Raw genomic sequence first — 21,212 nt, 5'->3', positions numbered from 1 at the left:
CCCATCAAGCAACGGGGGGGAACAGGGCAGAGGGGGAGGGGCGAGACTGCTGAGCAGGGCACCCCTCCCCCTCAGTTGCCAATGGTTCCGGTGGCCAGGCGGCCCTCCTCTCCTTCCTTCTCCTGCCAGCCTGGCCCCACCGCATCCTCCTACAGGGCAGCTCCTGCGCTGCACAAACCACTCCCACGCCCCTTCACCCAGCCCACACCCGAGTCCCAGGTCCGGCCGCCCTGATCCTTGCTCGCAAATGGGTCTGAGTCTGGCTTTTTTCTAGCTGTAGCAGCAGAACCCCATCTTGACGTTCGTTCGTTGAATGAACTAACCAGCAGCATTTACTGAGCACCTACTATGTACGGGCCCTGCTCCAGCAATCGGGAATTGGGTTGCTGGCCCCACTGGGAGGCATAGACGCCCAGGAATTAACAACATGGGTGATTCAGTGACTATGTCCACTTTTCAAACCTTCCCCGCCTCCAGCCTCCAGGCTTTCCTCTTTCCTCTTCAACACTCCAGTTCTCTTGGTTCCTCCGGTCCTGTAACCTTCTTATCCCCACTACCAGCCAGTAAAGAGTCCAGATGCCTGCCCCGCGTGCAGGTCCCATGGCCCACTGCACCCCTCCTTCTAGGCCCCACTGGCCACTGCTGGGCCTCACATCTCCAGCACTTGTTCAGGCTGTGCCGTCTGTCTGCCATTTCAGTTAGCCTCCATGCGCTGGTGGATGGGGTCTCTTCAGGGGGCCTAATGAGGGCACAGGTTCTCACAGACCTGACCCCAGCCCAGGACCCATCCTTCCTGAGACTCTTCTTCACCTAGCCCAGGGTTGGTCCAGAGTGCCAACCAGGGCAGGGGCTGTCACTGGAGACCCCCCACAGTTGAGGTGCCAGGGCCTCTGAAGAAATGGAAGAGACACCACATTGGAGCACCTACGCACTCAGTTGCTGTTGAGTTGGTTCCGACTCATGGCAACCCTGTATAGGATTTCCAAGGAGCAGCGGGTGGGTTTGAACTGCCGACCCTGTGGTTTGAAGTCCAGTGCTAATGCTACAGCATCACACCCAAAGTCCCATTTTTAATCCACCATGCTCCGTCTGCCCACCTCAAAAGCCTGTATGGGAGAGGGGGGATGGATAATATTATACTGGGTATCACCACCCACAGGCCACTTGCTTGACTACCTAGGGTCTCAAATTCCTCCTCTGAAAGCTAATGGGCTCAACATGGTAGCAAACTCAAGGTCGCTTGCAATTTTGCCCTGGGCCCCGAGGTGGCACCCTGTCCACCTGCCTCACTGATGTGTCCGTGGGAAGGACCCTGTGCTTCCTCTCAAGGTGAGCAGAATAGGTCCTGTGTTCTGGTCCAGGCTTCCCAGATGCCAGCACTCACCCCCAAGGCTGTGGACCCGGCTTGCCTGGCCTAGGGAATATCAGGCACTCGGCACCCCTCTCTACCCCTGGCTACCACCCCAGGTTGGTAAGAAATGGGACTGACAGCTGGACCCCATAAGGAATAGGCTCTGAAAACACACACACACACACACACACAGGAAAACCCATGAGAAATCTACACCATTCCATAAATACTCCAATTTTAAACTGTCAGTAACTGATGCACATTGTGAATAAAAAGCCAGGCTTCTCACCCTGCATGGCGGTGGGTGGGTCAGGGAAGGCTAGACACTAGGGCTCAGAGCCGAGGGGTGGTGTTGTTGTGTGCTACCATCTTGGTTCTGACCCACAGTGCCCCCTGTATAAGGATTTCGTGGAGCCAGCTGGCAAGCTTGAACTGCCGACCTTGAAGTACATTAACCCAAGGTGCCACACCAGGACTCCATCCGAGGGATAGGTATTACAAAGGTTCCTGTTTCCCCATCACACCAAGGTCCTGCCTCCCCTGATGCCATACCGGTGGAGCTGTGGGCAACCCCGTAGGGCAAAATAGAGTTTTTACAACAGGAGAGACATGGCCCTCTTGAGTCTCAGTTTCCTTTTCAAAGTATTAATTAGTAAAAAAAAAAAAAAAAATTAGTTACTCAAAAAGTGGGTTGTCTTACAGCCTACATCTTCGCATTTCATAAGTTGACAAAACAGCTAGGACCCCTGCCCTTGGGGGTTCAGGAGGAGACTTGGGCTCATGCTCCACACTTCCCCAGACTCCCAAGGGAGGTGGGACTAGAGTTGGCAGTTGGCATGTGGGGCAGGTGGGGGCAGGAGCCTCAAAGGGCAAAGATGCCCAAAGCTGTCAACCCCAGCTGGTGCCAAAGGGCTGCTCAGGGGAGAGCAGATTAGGTCTCTGGCTGTACCCTCAGACTAAGGTCCAACGGGAGACCTGTCTGTAGAAAAGAGCGCTTAGGGTAGTTCATTTCTAAGTGCTGCAGATGGAAAGGTACCTCACCTCCTCACGTGGTACCCAGTGTCACACCTGCGGAACCCTAGACACACCCCTGGACTAAACCCCATGTGGAAGCCCAACTCCCTCCCCTGGGCTCACCAGGCCCTCCTGACACTATCCCCCCCCCCCCACACACACACACACATGTACATACTGAGCCTTTCCCAGCAAGCTCCTTGGCTCACTCCCTCACCTCCTGGGATTTGATGAAAAGTCAGCACCTTCTGAAGGCCTGTCTTGACCAGTCCCCTGTCCCTTACCTATTTTTTCTAGAGCATTTATTGTAGTCACATAATACCATTAGGTTTAATGTGTTCAGATGTGAGCCACCCCAGTCCCTGAGACCCAGGGCTGGCAGGGTTATGCTGGGCAGGCTGGCCACTCCTGCTTCCCTAGAAACCACACCCCTTTTTGAGCTGAGAGCACTTTCTTTCAGGGTTGTGGGGGAGGCTGGACAGAAGGGGTGAGCATGTGCCAGGTGAGCCAATCAGCACAGTCCTTCACAGTGCTGGTTTAGTGGGCATGTGATCCAAATTGGACCAACAAGAGCTATCTCTGGGTCTTTTGCTGCAAAGATTGGGGATGAAGGCTTCTCTGACCCCAGGCTACTGAGCCCCTTAGGAGAGAGGCGGAACCTCCTGGGGAGGCAGGCCTATGCCCTGGAGAGTGGGCTGTGAAGCTGGGCAGGGCAGTCACAGTGATCCTGTTGGAGCACATTCGTCCATGCCTGAGGACGGACAAACTAGGAAGGCCCAGTCCGTTGGGTTATGGAATCCAATCATTTCCTCACTGCTGAAGACTGTGGATGCAGGTCTGCATCTCATGGGTCTGGCTCAATCTGAGTAATCCCCAGAGCTTGAAATTGGGTTCTCTGCTCAGTGTGCCTCCCCTACAACCAGTCCTGGTACCCCTGGGAGGGGCCAGCACAGGGCTTGGGCCAGAGGGAGTGCCTATCTTTGTTTGGGGAAAGGAACAGAAAGAAATGCCAGATGGGGGGGCAAGCTGAGTTCCAATGTGTTCTGAATGCTTGCCTCCCTCTCTGCCCCCTCCAAAAAATGTGATCTGAATGGGACACAGACACACACCCAACCAAACCCACAGCTTAATGGAGCACAGCAGGGCAGACGGGCGACCTTGGGCATGGCTGCCTCCTTGAGTGCCCTATCTACAGGCCAGGGAGTTGCCCCTGGTGTTCTTTAGGGCCCCGACACTTTATGACTGAGAAATTAGCCACCTGGCCCCATAGGCACCTGGGGGCCTGGTAAGGGGAGCAAGGTAGGAGTTGATCCTCCAGGGTGCAGCCCCACCCCAAGCCTGAAGCTAGACATGGACTCTAAGGGTGCCTAGGTCTGGGGCCCCCATGTCCCCTCCTGGTCCTCATGTATGATACTGTCCCCCAGGAGGCCAGCCTATCAGGCCAGATGTGCCAGCAGAGCGAGACTGCCCATTGTGGGCCCAGAGGGCCTCTGGGGAAATAGCTGGAAGAGACACCCTTCCTCAGTCTTCCAAAAAGCCAGGCCGCCCAGCTCTGCAGAGGGTGGCTCCCGAGCTGGGCAGGACTGGTGCCCACCACCTGTGCCGGAATGCCCACAGGCAGGGAAAGACGTGGGGCAATGTGCTGCTATTCAAATGGGGGAATTAGTGATGAATGGGGGAAATTGTTCCTCCCTCTGTCCCGTCTCCAGAAGGAGACAAAAACCCCTTTTACCTCGGCAAACAATGCCCTTATGTGGGCGCCAGCGTGCCCCGCAGCCTGCACAAGCCTGGCTCTGTGAGAGCCACCAATCGCCACACCGGACTCTGGGGCCACAGCCAGCGGCACCCTCTCATGGTGGTGGCCCACGCAGCTCAGGGCGGGCCAGGGAGGCGGGAAGGTAGGCCCCGGCCCAGGGCCTTCCCTTACCAGAGGTGCAGCTGCTGGAGGTGGCCTGCCTCCTCTGGGCTCTGTCAGCCACAGCCACAGCCAAGCCGCACCAATAATGCACACAGAAAAGAGCAGAGCTCAGAGTGGCTTTCCCACTGCAGACCCAGGGGACATGGACTCCAGGGCAGCCCATAGAATCTTCAGCTGCCTCCTGGGCTGCAGGCTGGGGGCTGACTGCCAGAGTTGAGGGCGCGCACCTCCTCGGGGCTGGCTCTGCTGCCTGTGGCTGACAAAGGCCAGCAGTGAGCGTGTTTACAGGATACATAGTTCCTGGGGGGTGGAGGGAAACAGCTCCTTGCCTGCTGCCCAGCACTTCCTCCAGGAAGGTGGGAGGGGCGAGGAGCCAGAACAGGGACACTGAGGTGGTGCTCCCCCGAACACCCCACTTCTTCCTGGAATTCACAGGGCCTGGCCAGGGCCTCTTGGACATCACTGTTCTACCACCCACCCAGGCTCTGTTACAGCCTCTTCTCCCCAGGCCGGCAACCTTGGCACCCTATTCTACAGCAACCACCTCCCTCTTCTGCCCCAATGCCCTGGCAGCAGGCATTCTTGCTCTGACTCATTTCTTAAGCAGGTGCCAACACCTGGGGCCCTCAGAGTCTAAGGCTGCGCTGTCCAATAGCAACAGAACGCACCTGAGCTACATGTAGCCTCATTAGACAAAGGGAAGAGAAACCATTGAAATTAATTTTAATAATATATTTTATTTGGCAAAATATGTCCAAAATGTTATCATTTCCATCTGAGATTGATCCTGTATAAAGAATTACTGTGGTACCTCACATTGTTTGTTTCATGCCCCATCTTTGAAATCCAGGATAGGCTTTGCACACACGGTGCACCTCAGTGGGCAATAGCGTCTTCCACACGTAGCTGCTAGAGGTTCCCCGATTAGACAGCGCAGACCTAGAGTGGTTTATACCCCACTCCACCCCCAACTGAAATCATTTCTCTCACTGCAGGACCCTAGGGTCCTGGCTCCCAAGGCAGGTGTCCCAGCTGTAGATAAGAAATTCTGGGCCTAGGGCAGGTGATCTCGAGGGTGGAGCTGGCTCTGTGTGTGTGTGCGCTCCGAGGTGGCACAAGATGAGAGCAGGTCTGGTGGCAGACACAGGGGAGAGGCATTACCTTGGGTGGGTACTGAGTGTACATACTAAGGCACCCCTCACAACAGGATCATTTGGACCTGGAGACTCCCAGAGGGACCTCTCGGGCCCCCACTACACCACACAGCAGGTAGCAGAAGCCCCCACGTGGACCCAATTCAAAACACCACCCAACCACCCCTGGTGCTCTCAGACCTCTTAGAAAAGTATTTTCCAAGGTCAGCTCATCTCTAGGCCTTGATTTGCCCACCTGTACTATGGGGCTGCTGTCAGTTAATGCGTCAGACTGCAAAGTCATTTGAACTGCAAGGTTGGTGGTTCAAGCTCATCAGCTGCTCCTTGGAAACTCTATACAGGGTCGCTATGGGTTGGAATCGATTCTATAGCACCTCACAACAGCAACTACGGGGCTAGGACTCCTGGTGTGACACTGTAGGATCAGTACTAAACTGCAAACCACAAGGTCAGCAGTTCAAATCCAGCAGCTGCTCCTTGAATGTCCTCTACAGGGTCACTGTGAGTAGGAACCGACTCCACGGCACTTGACAACAGCTGTTACGGGGTTGTGTCCCCTGCCCACCCCATCTGACCTTTGAATCCCCTCCCTCTGCATGCACTGGCCAGGGGTTCCCAGGGGAGACACCACCCTTAACATGGAGGGTCTGAGTCTGTGTCCTCCCAGGCCTAACCTTCTCCCTGGCCCCACCCACTAGGCCAAGCAGAAACAGCTAGAAAAAAAGTGCTAATTGAGTGTGCAAAGCTCTGGCCAAGCTGCCCACTGGCCCCATCACATGCTCTGCAAGTAGACTGAGCTACTTTGGCCACCATGTGTGAATGATTCACAGCAGGGCCCTGGGCCCGGAACCTGTATATGTGTGTGTGGCATCCAGGCCTCCAGGAAGCTGGTCTGGGTTCGGTGCATCCCAGTCATTAGGTCAGGGTGATGACGCCAGCATGGCCCCGTCACTTCCTGGTTCCTGGGAAAGTCTCCCTTACCCAGGCTCAGGGCGGTAGCACCTTCTCCTGCACCCCTCCCCTGGCTCAGGAGAGCTGGGCTGAGGAGGGGGCATGGAACACTCAGGGTAGGGGGCATCAAAAGCCCTCAGACAATCTCCCAGGGGTGAGTGGGGGTTCTCCCTCTCTCTGTGTGAGCATGTGTACTGCACCTTCTCAGGCCCCCAAAACCTGTCCTGCTCTACTGTCCTCACCTGGCATCTGGGAGCCATGGGAGCAGAAGACCCCGCAGCTTGGACAAGGCCTAGGCTGTGCTGGATACAGGGGGCTCTCTGTACCATCTCCCAGCTTCTCACCCCAAAACGCGCAGGGCCCAACACAGCTCAGCATTGTCTGTGCCGCTTGTAGCCCAGCTGATGAGGGGCACTTTCTGGTGACCTGGGACTGCCCAGGGCCCCAACCTATCCTGGCAAGGACTTGCCACCCAGCTCCATTCCAGGGTGAAGAGGTGGTGGGTAAGGACTTGGTGCTCCTTTCCATCCACTGTGGACATTTGGAGCCAACAGTGTTTGTGATAGGAGGCAGTATTTCACCTGCAGCCTGAGCAGGAGACCCAGACCTGGGTTCCAGCTCCATCTGGGGACGGACGGGGTCGCAATCATGTGTCATAAGGGGAGGGGAGGGCTGCAGGCATACCTTGGAGGTTCTGTGTGTTTGGTTCCAGACTACAAGAAAGTGAATATCTAAATGAAGCGAGTCACATAACTGTTTTGGTGTCTCAGTGAACAGATACATTATGTTTACACTACACAGCAACCTGGTAAGTGCGACAGTATTAAGAAAAGTATGAAATAATGCAAAAATGACCAAAATGTGACACAGAGACAAGAAGTGAGCATTAGGAAAAATGGTTTCAATGACCTGCTCCATGCAGGGCTGCCACAACCTTCAATTTGCTAAAAACAAAGCAGTGTCTGAGGTGCCACCAAGTAAGGCGTGCTGCACTCAGTGGGCACAGTTCTTCAGGGTGATGAAAACTTTGGGGGACAGACGGTGGTGAGAGCTGTATGTACAACACTGTGACCATAATTCAATAGTTAAAAAATGCAAAATTTTTTTAAAAATGCAAATTTTATCTTACATCTATTTTACTTCAGAGGCCATCCCAAGGAGGCCAACAGTAAAGGGGCCACAATTCCCCCACTTCCCATCAGCAGCCAGGACTACTGTCCAACTAGAACCGTGAGGGACCATGCCTCAGGTGCAGGGAGAGCTGCAACCCCAGATGGGGAGCCCCCCACAGGAGAGCACAGAGGCTGCCACGACATAGGTGAATGACGAAGTGCCAGCCAGCGTGCCTCTCGCACCACCTGCTCCCATTCCTTGCCTACAGCACGTCCCCTAGGCCCAGCATGGCTGCCTGAACTAGAGCACCCACCAACATGGGTTCGAGGGTTTGATGCTCTAAAGACAGGGTCTGGGGAGAATCAGGGTCTCTCACAGGCCCTGAAGTATGTGGCAGTAGGGCACGCTGTGCATGTCCAGGGGGCTAGCTGACACGGAGGGCCCTCCCAGCCCAGCACCCTTTCTTAAGAAATCAAGCTCCGGGGCTGAGAACACAGGAAGAAACTCAAGTCAGGACCCCTGGAACTCTGGTGGCAGAGGGCACTGGAAGAGGACTGGACAGATCAGGAGGCAGCCCTGGCAGAAGGGTGCCCAGTGAAGCCTTCAGAAATCTGGGACCCCTTGGTCTGCCTGGCCTTCGCACAGCCCTGAAACCAAGCCCTGCACCAGACGTGCCAATCCTCCAGCAGTCCGGAGAGGCACTATTCTTTTATTATCCAGTCTAGAACAGGGACATGATTTGCCAAGGCCACACAGCAAGGGGGAGCAGTGGAGACAGGACCTGGCCACCCATGGGTGAGTGCTGACTAATCTGCTGTTGCCATTTGCATTTCAGGGAGGTGGAGGACCCGACTCTAGGACTGTGTGAGTCCTCTGCTTACACAGACTCCTGAGGTCACTGAGACCATGCTACAGACAGAAGCTGGGCTCAGAGACAGAGAGCAACTAGCCTGAGACTGCACCGCAGGGAAGGGTGGTCAGAGCCCTCTCAAAGCTTGGCCTCAGAGAAGTCCACTCACCTACAGTCCTATGGCATGCCAGACTTGTGGCCTCCCTGCCCACCTTTCCTGGTTGAAACTTGAGGTCATCAGGAGCTTTTGGATATGTGTGATGCAGAAAATTCCAGCATCTTCCTGCAGGGTGCCTCACAGCTGTAACCCCTCAGCCTGTCCATTTCTGTCTGGCTTAGCCTCAAATTCTCTGCCCCACACCTCCTCCAAGGTGCTGTCCTTGGTTACTCGCTGAGCACCTAATCCGTGGGAGGGCCCGGTCCTGGGCAGAGTCTCAATCATGATTTGTAATCACAAAAAATGGGGACCTACATGTCCTTCACGGGGACGTGGGGGGTGCTGGTTTGGGGCCAGCGAGAGCCACTCCCTATGGGGTCTGGACAGGCAGCATCCCCTTGGAGACAGCGTCTCCTCCTCAAGGCTAGGGCAGTCACAGAGCCATGCCTACAGGCTTGAAGCCCACTTTCAGGTCAACAAAAAGGTGGTCGTAACGCTACATGACTCCATTATGCTTTTTACGAAAATGAAGCTTTGATTATATGCATAGGAAAGTGTGAAAAAAATATGCTCCCAAATACCGGCATTTAAAGTTTTCTAATATTTTTTGATTAGAGTCGCTAAAGAAGGATATCATGTTTGGCAGGGTGGAGGATCAGAGAAAAAGAGGAAGACCCTCAGTGAGTTGGATTGGCAAAGTGGCAGCATTGATGGGCTCAAGCGTGGCAACAATTGTGAGGTTGGCCCAGGATCGGGCAGTGTTTCGTTCTGCTGTGCATAGGGTCACTATGAGTCGGTATCGACTCAATGGCACCTAACAACAACAACAAATATTTTTTGATACTCATATTTTTCTCCTAGTTTTTCTCTAATGAACACTTGGACCTTTAGGGGGAAATACAATCCATTTCCACACACATGCAGCTCCTGCTCTCACAGAGCTCAGAGCCTGGCATAGTGCTGTCAAGTCCATTCTGACTCACAGTGACCTGATGGACACAAGACAAAGAGCCTTCCCAGGCTGGAAGCCTGTATGGGATCGGACAGCCTCATCTTTCTCCCATGGAGCGGCTGGTGCCTGATGCTTACCCCACGTCACCTCCAGGACTCCTTTGGTGCCCGCCCTACAGGGATCTGTCTTCCATGTGCCTGCCCCTCACCAACAAAACCACAGGCTCCTCAAGGCACGGACTGGGGCTCCAGCAAGGAACCTTGCAGGCTGGAGGCACTCATTGTTTGCGAGGCTGACCTGAATGAAGAGTTCTGGGAGTGCTGAAGGCCTAAGCCAGGGCCCTCAGAGCCTCTGTCCCCCCTGACATGGTGATGGGCTCTGGAGGTAGGCACCCAATTGCAACCATCTAATCTGCCAGCTCCAGGGCCCTGGAGGAAGGGAGCTCCAACTTCCCTAGGACTCCACTCGGCTCCTGCCCAGTACCCCTCAGGGATAGGACAGGGGCTCCAGCAGGACCCTCAGCTCTTCCCTGGTGCCAGCTTCCTGTCTGGCCTTCTGTCTGCCTGGGAAGTGAGTAATGTCCGTTCCCCACCCCCAGCACCCCTTTGGGAGGCCAGGCCTCACACTTTCCGCTCAGGAAGGGTAGAGGAAGAGGCTGAGGAAGAGGCCTGGGGAAGCAGAGCAAGGGAAATAGAAGGGGCGACTCCTCACCCACCCCACCTGCCTGTGGACCTGACCTTCAGAAGGCCCACCAGTCTTCCTACTTGGGTGAATACCCACATTGTCTGCATTCATTCGTTCACTCATTTACTCATTCAAACTTTTCCCTAGTGTTGGCTCAGGGCCAGGCCCTGTGCTGAAGGCTGGGCTCCTGGCTCTGAGGGAGTGAAGGGTCTTCTGGGGAAGTTGCTGTTGTCAAGTACTGTCAAGTCGATTCCAACCCATAGTGACCCTGTATAGGGTTTCCAAGAAGCAGCTGATGAGCTTGAACTGCTGACCCTGCGGTTCAAAACGACTTTGCAGTCCAGCGCATTAACCCACAGCGCCACACCAGGACTGGGGAAGAGGTGGGTGTTAAACAAGATCTCATAGATCAAGGCACAATTACAGGCTGACCCGTTGTGTTCAGTCCTACCTCGAGCTCAGACTACACTGTGCCTTCAGAGAAAAGTCTCAACGGTTCGCTTCTCCCAGGCACCCTCTCTCCATCCCCAAAAGGTGTTTTCCCAGACACTGACAATGCTTTCAGAGCTCCGCTTGGACCCATCAAGGAGCCTCAAGCCTCAACTCCCCACCCAACTCCTGAGGAGCCTCAGATGTGGCCTGATGCCTGCCAGAGAAGAGGGGAGCTCAGCCTCAGCCCCTCTGAGAACCTTGCCTTGAGCTCCAGCTTCCCCCTGGGAGATGGAGCGGAGAACAAAGTCCTGTCACATGCCCTGGGGCTGTATCACTTATCAACAGAGGGGTACAGTCCTTCAGCAGTACCTCAGGAGTTCCAAGTTTCTGGTGCTTAGATTGAGGCAGAATCCTTAGGAACAAATTGCATGCTGCAATAATATCCATTCAGGCACAAGTGTCTGGGGGGTGCAAGGGACTGCCCTTGACTAGAAAGTGTTGGCCTGAACCCACCCAACTACTCCATGGGAAAAAGTCTGTCAGTCTACCTCTGTCAGATCACACCACTGAAACACTATGGAGGGCAAATTCTGCTCTGAAACACGTGGGGTTGCCATGTGTTAGAATCGACTTGATGACAATGGATTTGGTTTGGTTTACTCATTCAGGCAACAACTACTCAGAAGGCACCCACAGTGCGCCAGGCATTCAGCTGTAGTCTAGGGACAGGGAGGGAACCCAGGCCTCACAGACATTTCCAACTCCCTGCATCCATAGAGGGGTGGGGACAGGCGAGGCTGCTATGATGAAGGCAGTGGAGCTGGGAGCAGAGACCAGGCAGGGCTGTGCAGGGCAAGGAGGAGTGCGGCGCTCTCATTAGTGATAGGGGATGTGAGCTCCTGAGTCTCTTCCATCTGCCTTTAGAGTTGGGAGTGTCCTGACCCCAGGCCAGGTCTGTGCCCTCTGGGTAGACACAGCAGTCATCAACAGGCCAGAGAGATCAGGGGAGATTTTCAAGGACCAGGGTGGCTGCTGGGCCTTCTCAAGGTCTGGGGTCCCCCTGTACTGGGTCTGGGTCGGCCGCTGGCCAGTACATTAGAAACAGCTTCTGATTAAATAATTAAATTGATGGTATCATGGCCAACACTGTTCTCACTGTCTCCAGCTCTGGCTGCCCACCCCGCCTTGATACACACCCTGTCCTGTCGGGAGGCCCACCTGCTTCAGCCCCAGCACCCAGGGTCAGGCCGGCTCCCCTCCTCACCGCCCCTCCAACTCCACATCCAGGCTCCTGTTGTTGTTAAGTACCGTGGAGTCGGTTCCGACCCATAGCGACCCTGTACAGGGTTTCCGAGGATGCAAATCTTAACGGGAGCAGAAAGCCTCATCTTTCTTCCACGGAACAGCTGGTAGTTTCGAACTGCTGACCTTGAGGTTAGCAGCCCTCGTAGTGCCCACCATATGACCCCACCAGTCCCTTTGCTTCCCCCAGTCTAGGCATCTGATGTTTAGGAAGTCCTGATACCCCCACAGAAACACCGCATTCTACTGTCTGATTCGGAAAGTCCTCCAAATTCCAAACCTAAAGAATCTCTGGCAGACAGCTAACCTCCAGAGGTAGTTGTGAGGAATAACTTCATAATGAGACTTTCTGGGAAATGAAAACCATCAGAATAGCTCCTCAAAGGATCCCTGATGACACAGTGGTTAAAGTGCTTAGCAGCTAACTGAAAAGTTGGTGGTCTGAATCCACTAGCCACTTTGTAAGGGAAAAAGGAGGCAGTCTGTTTCTGTAAAGATTTATAGCCTGGGAAGTCCTCTAGGGCAGCTCTACCCTTTCCTGCAGGGTTGCTATGAGTCCAAACAGACTGGTCGGCAACAGCTCAAGCCTACCAGTCTGGCTTTTGTTTAGTTTTCTGGATCCTTCTTGGGAAGGTAAAACTGATAGCCTTGACTGGGCTTTGCTAGCTCTGCCCTTAGTGTGGTCTTTGGGTGTGGCCCTCAATCAGCTCAAATGAGGCAGGAGGGTCAGCTACTGGGCATTTCCCAGTCTCAGCCCCCTCCAGACCCCACCCTCTTCTGGGTCCCCACCCCGTGGGAACTCTGAGAGGGGTGCTGGTCCCGGACGGAGGCTTGCAGCACGAGGGGGTCGTGCTGACCTCATGAGGCATCAAAGCACAAAAGCCTTTTCTTCCCAGGAGACAGACGCGCACCCCACTCCTCCTAGAACCACTCCCCAGGCGCCCCAGCCCCAGCCGGCCACCTCTGGGCTGGGGCTTCTCCCAGACAAAGCCAGATTCAGGACTGAGAGACCAGTCGGGAGGCAGGCTCTGGGATTCTGCCATGGAGACGAACTTTGACCCAAACAGTGAGGCTCCTGCCCCTTATTTACTCTTTAAGGCTAGCCGGTTTCAGAGTTAACATTACACCCCTTTTTAAACCTGCACCTCCCTCAGGCATTTCAGGCCCTGACCTTCAACCTCTCCTAATTGCAGCTCAACACCCCAGTTCTTCCAGGCCTGGCTTCAGCTTTTCCCCCACCCCTAATCACCTCTTTGGAAATCAGCACCCTTCCAGGGGCCTCTGACAAGGATCACATGGAACTGTGTGGACACTGAAGACCAAGATGAGGCTGGGTGCTCCATGGGGGAGTTCTGGAGGAGCCTCTGGGGGCCTTGGATCTGACTCCTGACCCCAGCAACTCTCCCACCCGCAAGAAGGAAGCTCTGATCTATAAGAGACCAGAGGAGGCTGCAAAGCACCATCACCCTGCATTCCAGGCCTCTGGAGGACAGGGGGCCAGGGTAAGGGCAGAGTCCTCAGCTGGGCCACATCATCTCCGGAGGGGGGGTGGAGGCACACCAATTGTGGCCAGTTGTATCTGCTGGTCACTTACTAGGGGGCAGGCAGGACACCCGTCTTATGGCCCCTGAAGCGAGTTTCAGAAACACAGCTCTTGTTCTCATGCTGGGCAGCCAGAATGTTCTGGGTCAGGCACATTTTTAGTCTTCCCCGACCCGAATCATGATAACCTGGAAATCCATATCCCACAAGCCTCTGAGCATCAGGATAAACAAACAGTCATGGCGGTCCTGTCAGACTGCCTGCCCTGCTGAGGGCAACACAGCCCTGAGATGGAACCGAGGGAGCAGTGGGCAGCAGTGGGGTCCGACCAGACTCTGAGCACTCCTAGGGAGTGGACAACGCACCTGAGGCCTGGCTGCCAGCCCCTCCCTCCCCCAGGGACACTTACCTTCCTCTTGGCTGTGAAGGTTCTGTGGGCTCCGCATCCTCGTGTCCTGGCTGGGACTCAGGCTGGTGGCCAGGTGTGGGTCAGCTGACATCCATGTGGAGTCGTTCATATCAAAATCTTCGCTGCTCACTGAAGTCTCATCCTGAACAGGGACAAAGAAAGCAGGCGTTCAACAGGGACGGGTGCTCGCCAGGCTCCAGCCACCTGCCTTATGGATGAACCCTGAGGCCATGCACCCAGACACCAAAAATCTGCAGTGAGGGCTGGATGGAGCTTCCCCTGCCCCCCATGGAAGTGGCTCAGATCTGGTTCCTGTCAGAAGCCAGAGCTGTGGGGCCACACTGCCTGTAATTGAAGACAATTAGGAGGTCTTGCATCCTGTAAGGGCGGATAGCAGGGCCTGGCTCTTAACCCTGGGGAGCCAAGGTTGAACCAAGCGCTGTAAACAAGGGCCACCACTCCTGCCCACAACTCAGGGAGAGGACTCACCTCATGGGGAATGGCAGGCCAGAGATCAGTAACAGGCTATGCTGGACCCCCATGAGGCTATGCCAACAGCCCCCACAGAGCCTGGCGCCCCAGCTCCTGTGGCGCATGCATAGAATTCCATTCTCCCACTCCCCCGGCCCAGAGGACATTTCTGTCTTCCTCCTTCCTAACCTTTGCTGTGCTTCAAAGATAGGCTCTTGGGTGGCTTCCAGAGCTGGAAAGTCCAACCCCAGAAGTGTAGAGAAGGAAGGGGGTGGGGCAGGCGTGGGTTCAGACTAGACCACAAAGGGGGTTCAGCTGAGCGGCCTGGGGGGCCGCCAGGGCCTTCCACACAGCCGGACAGCCTTCTGGAGGCTGGACAGGAGGACTATGCCTGCCTCCCTTGGCCAGTCATCCGGGAACCCCTGGGGCGGGGCTCCTTAGATCCAGCCCTCCAGCAGGAAGGGACCCCACCTCCTCCAGGCCTGGCCTCTTTCAGAAGCAGCAAGCAACTGTGTTAGGGAGCTGGCCGTCAAGCGCCAGAAAGATGACCCTGCTGTTGCAGCTCCCACACCCTAGAGCCCTGGCCTCGCCCCTCCCCTCTCCCCTCAGTAAGATACAATCGCCCTGTTGGGGGCCCCAGTGAGGACTCTGCTGGAGCCCCTCCTCCAGGGCTCCCGCTTTTCTAGTGAGCAAACACACTTTGGTTTGAACTTTCTTCTGTTGCTGTCCCTGAGGCAGACACATCTGCTCTCCAAGTGCTACAGAGGAACCAGCCCAGGATTAGCCTGCCTCCCTCCCCCCCACACCAGGCTGCTAGGGAGTTTCCTGGAATTTACGGCTTCTGTGCAAGCTCCAGGGTGAATCCCCAGGGCAGGAGCCAGGCCTCCACAGCCGCCTTGCCCAGCTTTGGGCTCCCCAGAGAGTCACTGAGTGCCTCAGGGACTAGCCCCACAGGTCCCGACCGCCTCTCTCCCACAGGCTTCCTTTGGTGAAAACACACTCACGCACATTCATGCTTGTTGTGTTCTCACTCAGGTCCAACAAGTACAAAGCTCCACGGGGCCAAAGAGAGAAGGGAGGAGGCTGGCAGGTGAGGGGGACGGTTCCTTGGACAAGCTACTCTTCTGCACACTGATCTTGCCTGGGCCCCAGGTCTTCCTTGGTGGCCCAGGGGATGCTGTGCTCAGAAGACCTGGCCTGAAGTCATGACTGAGGTCAGACACCTCTCCTGTTGTAGGGTATTGATAAGACACTGCCTATTTCAAACATGCCGTCCATTCATTCAACAAGTATTTACTAAACACCTACTATGTGCCAAGCACCCTTCTAAGTGCTGGGGAATCCCAGTATAGACAGGACAGAGTTCTGGACCTGGTGGAGCTCTCTGTGCAGTGGGGGAGAAAAATATATGCCTGGTGGCAATGAGAGCCACCAAACAAAAGGAAGACTGGCCCGAAGGGAGGGATGCACAAGCCAGGTGGCCAAGGACAACCTGGCTGGCCCAGGGATATTTGAGCAGAAGCTGCAGGAAGAGAGGAAAGCTTCACGGGCATGGTTCAGACACGTGCTGGTGGGCTCCAGGGGCCACATGGAAAGCACTGTGGCTGGAGGTGGGTGAGCCAAAGACGGTGACGGGAGTAGTCTGGGCTGCACAGGACTGTTCCCTCCCAAGGCGCACATTAACAAGGGCAGGGCTGTTCCTGCCACCCCTGGCTCCAGAAAAGTCATGGAGTTTCCTCTAAACACACCAGCCTCACCGAGGAGCCAAAAACAGTCAGAAGTGCTGGGTGCGGCACTGAAGGCTCTCACACTCTAGCCTAGGGCAGGCAGGTTTAAGACAATCCCAGGGGAGGCCAAAGTTCTCCAAGCGCCAAGCAATCCACTTGGATCATCTAGTTTCACTCCTCTCACAGGCCAAGAGGTAGATACAATGAAAAGCTCTTTCTACAGGTAAGGAAACCGAGGCTCCAAGTACTGAAGGCACTTGCTTAGGGTCACAAAGTAACAAATGGCAAAGTCAGATCTGAAAAACCTGAAAGTCCAAACCCATGATGCCCCCTAACCTGGATTGTCCATACTGCTGGTCCACTCCACAACCCAAATTCCAAGCACACATCCCTCTTTCTCCATTCATCTAGCTCATTGTCCCTATTTCTTCTCCATCTGCCTGGACCATGAACTCAGGCAATGCCTCCCTTAGGAATTTAGGAATGTCAACGTATTATCAGGCCCTTTCAAAGTGGGGGCCAGACCAGGCGGGGTATTCTCTGAATCCCCCACAAGGCCAGCAAGACTTGTTGAATCAACGGAGTTGCCTGGCATGCTGCTGGTGTTTAATGAGGATGCTACATTAATTTGCCAATTAAGGGCTCTAGTCCCATTGCGCACAGTTCTTGAATGGAGGCCATATGAAAACCTGAACCTTGGCTTCTGGTGGGCAGGCAGGTGGGTGGCAGCATGCTGCTTGGCAATACCTCCCTCCTGCAGTTGTGAGCCACTCTGGAGGATCAGTGAACTGTCCCCTAAAATGACACCTCTCCATCATACCCCCCAAGTCCTATTTCACATTAGCTTCTCAATACCTGGGGCTTTAGGGCAAGGATTGATGAGATTTCCTTGCAACAGACCCATAAAACAGGTACCCACGGTGGGCCTGGTATCTGCCTCTGCATCAAACTGCCCATGGGCACCTACACAGTGACTGAGCTAGGATATGAACCCAGACAATCTGCACCCAGAACTCTTATCACAGGTCACTTCACATACTTCCTCCCTTCAGTCAAAAGGTCAAGTGTCTCAAGATAGAAACCGAGGGAAATCAAGGGGGTGAAGCTCTATTTGCACACACACATGCACACACGTACACTCAGGCTCACTGTCTCTCTTCAGTGATGTGACACATTTATTGAGCATCTACTATGTGCTGATGACAGACAACTAAGGCAGAGTCCTGCCCTCCAGATCTTATTACCAAGGGAAAGAGGCCAGCTGAAAGCTCAGATCCACTTGTAACAGCTATGGAATCTCCTTCCCAGTTATCTCTGACTATGGCTCCTGCCTAGTGAATTTCCCTGCTGGTCCCAGGTTCTGCCACATGAACCCTAGTTTTGTGAGAGAGAGCTTTAAGATGCTCTGGTAGCGTAGTGGTTACGAATTGGGCTGCGAACCACAAGGTCAGCAGTTTGAAACTACCAGCTGTTCCGCAGGAGAAAGATGAGGCTTTCTGCTCCCATAAAGATTTATAGCCTCAGAAACCCTGTACAGGGTCACTATGAGTTGGAACTGACTCCACGGCACACAACAACACCTTGGCTAAGGAGCTCTGGTAGCGTAGTAGTTAGTTATGAATCGGGCTGCTAATCTCATGGTCAGCAGTTTGAAACTACCAGCTGTTAGTTATGAATCGGGCTGCTAATCTCATGGTCAGCAGTTTGAAACTACCAGCTGTTCCGTGGGAGAAAGATGAGGCTTTCTGCCCCATAAAAATGTACAGCCTCAGAAACCTGTACAGGGTCGCTATGAGTCGGAACCGACTAAACAGCACATGACAACAACAACAATACCTTGACTGCTAAAGTGATTTTTTTCACAGGAGAAATCACATCTATTACACTTAACTTTAAACAACAACAACAAAAAAATGGTAGTACATTTCAAACTTTTGCAGACAACTTTCAACACCACATCTTCAGGGCTATCCTGAGAAAGACACTTGCCCAAGATGCCTTTGCACAACTCACGGGACACAGTGGCACCCCCATCTCTTCAGGGGCACAAAGCCCCCCAGCTGCAAAAGAGCAGACTATAACCTAAGTCACACAGCCCAACCTTGCTCCTCCCACCCCCCCAACCACACACACCCTAAGTCAAGTGCTTCGGCCAGCTAATTACTGCAGAGGGGGAAAATATACCCCCAGTCCTGAGGGACCTCAAGAAGCAGTCGTGTGGGCTGGAGAGGAGCTGGGTCTCAAGTCTATGTGGAGACCCAAGGCTTTGCCAGTGGTGGTGGTGGTGGACCAAGCACATCAGGCACATCTCGTTTTTCCCTTCTGGAATCTCAAGGGAATTTGGTCCATTCATTTCTCCCTATCTGTAAACAAACTCAAATAAAACTTTGATTCAGAAATATAAGTGTGTATACAACCCATTGCTTTTTGGCCCCCAACCCCACAAACGCCAGATGACTGGCCAACCACTTGCCCCAGGGCCCCTCTCGATTCTGCCCTCAGACACCCTGAAGCCGGTCGCTTTGCCACCTGGTGACAGAAGTCCATCATTTATTTTACATCAAAGCACTTGAGCCACTGTAGGTCATGGGGCAATAGGGTCAAGCGCCCTTGTGGAAGAGGTATGCATCCTGGGGCAGGCAGGTAGGCAAAACCCAGTCAGTCCTGGGACACACCCCAAACTGAGAGCCCTGACTCTGGGCAGGAAGGGAGAGGAGCCACCAAACCCTTCCTGCTCTTATCTTCAGTCCAAAATTCACGGGCAGGTTCAGTTTCTCTCCACCCAGGTTCTAAGGCCCTACCTCCTCTGCAACAAACACTGGCGGGTCCAGGAGGAGGAGAAAATGGGAGACCAGAGGGGAAACGGTGAAAACCCTCCTGTATGCTTGTATCCATGGCTTGTAACTATGGCAGGTGCTATCAGTAACCTGATTATTTTACAGCTGGGGTCAATTTCTCTGGAACTGGGTTCCTAGTGTCTCTAAGTTGAGCCATTTGCATCCTCCAGGATGGGAGGGATCCTGGGGCGTGCCCCACACAATATTTTCCAGGCCTTTCCTGAGAGCTGTAACTCTATCTCGACCACTTGCCTTGAGAAAGAAGAGGAGGATGTACTGAGAATTTTGTGCTGTTGTAAGCCGTAAGCTCTGACCAGGAGCCCTGGTGTGTATTTCAGAGAAGAGCGGGGGCAGGGATGCACAGGAGGTGTGTTTCTGGGCCCCCGACAGGAAACAGACCCCTTTCCCCAGGTCGAATTCCCGAGAGGGTCCTTCTGGAAAGAAGACTAGGCACTGGGAAGCTGCCCCAGTTTCAGCTCTCTCCTGAGCAGGTGGGAACCAAGATGAAGAGCGTGGAGCTGCTTCTTGCCGGACTGGCCAACACCTCCTTCAGGTGCACCTGCGGGCCTCTTACAAACCCTGGAAATTCTTCCAGCACCAGGCGATTCTTCCCCTGGTCTCCATGTCAGCAAGCATTATACACACGGCCTTCTGAACATGCCAAGAAGGTACTGAACCGCATTTGACCCCAACTTAACCACTGTGGTTCATCAGATGGCTTATTAACAGAAGAAAAAAAGCCCCAGGATCTACAGCAACAAGGGGACAAATCCTTATTGGGGAGGAGTTGCACAAATGAAATCTTATGGTGGTCTGAGCCACAGCTTCTAGGGGTTAGGGGGTCTCAAGGCTGCTGCTTTATGTTAAAACCCAGCCACCTGGCCACAAGGAGAGGAGGCTAGCTAGCCAGCCTTCTGGGGAGACACTCCCTACACTGTTCCACTCCTTCCTGCTAACAGACCTCTTCAGCTCTCTAGTCATACAGACACAGCTCTTCTGGGAAATATGAAGCAGGGAAGGCTGAAACATAGCCAATCATCTACCACATTTTAGTTATTCTCTCTCTCTCTCTCACACACACACACACAAACACACACTCTTACACGCATGCACACGCATATGCTCACACACAGAGTGCATGTCATAAACATATTCCTATTACACATGTGGATGCTCTGTTGTCCCTATGATTATGGATGCCTGGATGCTGGGACTGAGCATTTTCAACACCTTCCCACTGAAGTATTTAGTATAAAACAGGCTTTTGTTTCCTAGGAAAGGCAACTGACTGTTTTCCCAGCACCCCTCAGCATGAGAGCCTCATGGATACCCCAGCCCCTGCTGTTAACCGAGGGTCTCTTGAAAGGGGAGGCTGTGGAGATGAGCCTCAACAGATAGGGTTCTTCCAGGCAAAGGGAGGGCTGGAGGGAAATCATTCTGAATTAATCCCTGCTAGACTTTCTTTCCAAGAAAAAACAAAAGTTCTTAAGCAACTTAGGGACGATCCAGCTCCACGTGGCCCCAGGGTGGTTAAGGCTACAGTTCCCCATGTCAGCCTCTGCAGGTAGAAGGCCCTGGGGTGCTCAGCTCCTGCTGTTCAGCAGAGGGTGCTGAATGGGATTGAGCAGTGGGTGTGGGAGGCGGTGCTGTCTTCAACTCTTCTCAAGCCAGCCTGATCTGGGATCAGACAGGAGCTTGATATTGTTCAAGGACACATTTGGGCCCTAATGGCTTTCCAATGAGGGGGCAATTTACTACCTGGGGACTAACTGACCGCTGGGGCCCAGGCCATAAATGGGTAATTCCCCTGACCAACCCACAACAGAGAACTGGTGTCTTTTATGTGTGATGGGGCTCCTGACCTGACCCAGAGGCAGCTCTTCCCAGGGTCCTCTCCCATCCAGAGATAGCAATTGAGTGAGGGCCCCAAACACCTCTCTACACTCTACCTAGAAGTCCAGGGTAAACCTAGGGTGGGGTTTCCAGCGGATTCTGGGATACTTACTGCTTTATTTCAAGGGAAAAGCTATTCAAGCCACAATCCTCCTCAGAAAGAGGAGGGAATCAGAGTCCAAACAGCATTTCAGGTGAAATCAGGAGGTTATTAATCTCCCCTCAGAGCAGACAGAAAGAAAAATCAATGTTTTAGAGGGAAAAAAGGTTCCATTTGAATTAATGGGTTTGTGGCTTCTCCATTGATCTGCTCCTCTTCACACTTTCTTTTTGTGCTTTTGTGCTCTTGGGGAGAAGGAGGGAGAGAAAGGGTAATAGGGAGGAGGGGTGGGCCTCCCGATAAGGAAAAGGACGGTCTAACCTTAACCTTTCTCCAGGAATAATGCTAATTAACG

The 21,212-nt window shown here is 53.9% G+C and overlaps 1 protein-coding gene across 2 annotated transcripts in view; it reads right to left on the bottom strand.

Moving 5' to 3' along the window:
• The window catches only part of LOC102836547 (chromosome unknown open reading frame, human C20orf112), a 147,237-nt gene that overhangs the window by 9,171 nt on the left and 116,854 nt on the right, over window positions 1–21,212 (bottom strand). For both annotated transcript variants that reach the window (XM_006860695.1, XM_006860696.1), the window contains one exon: window positions 13,830–13,971. In XM_006860695.1, the coding sequence (XP_006860757.1) occupies window positions 13,830–13,971 (142 nt within the window). The remainder of the gene's footprint in view (window positions 1–13,829; window positions 13,972–21,212) is intronic.

This window comes from Chrysochloris asiatica, unplaced genomic scaffold, assembly GCF_000296735.1.
Source record: "Chrysochloris asiatica unplaced genomic scaffold, ChrAsi1.0 scaffold00039, whole genome shotgun sequence".
In the NCBI taxonomy this organism is placed as follows: Eukaryota; Metazoa; Chordata; class Mammalia; order Afrosoricida; family Chrysochloridae; genus Chrysochloris; species Chrysochloris asiatica.
Note: the sequence above shows the minus strand (reverse complement) of the source record. Positions and strands in the feature narration are given on the sequence as shown.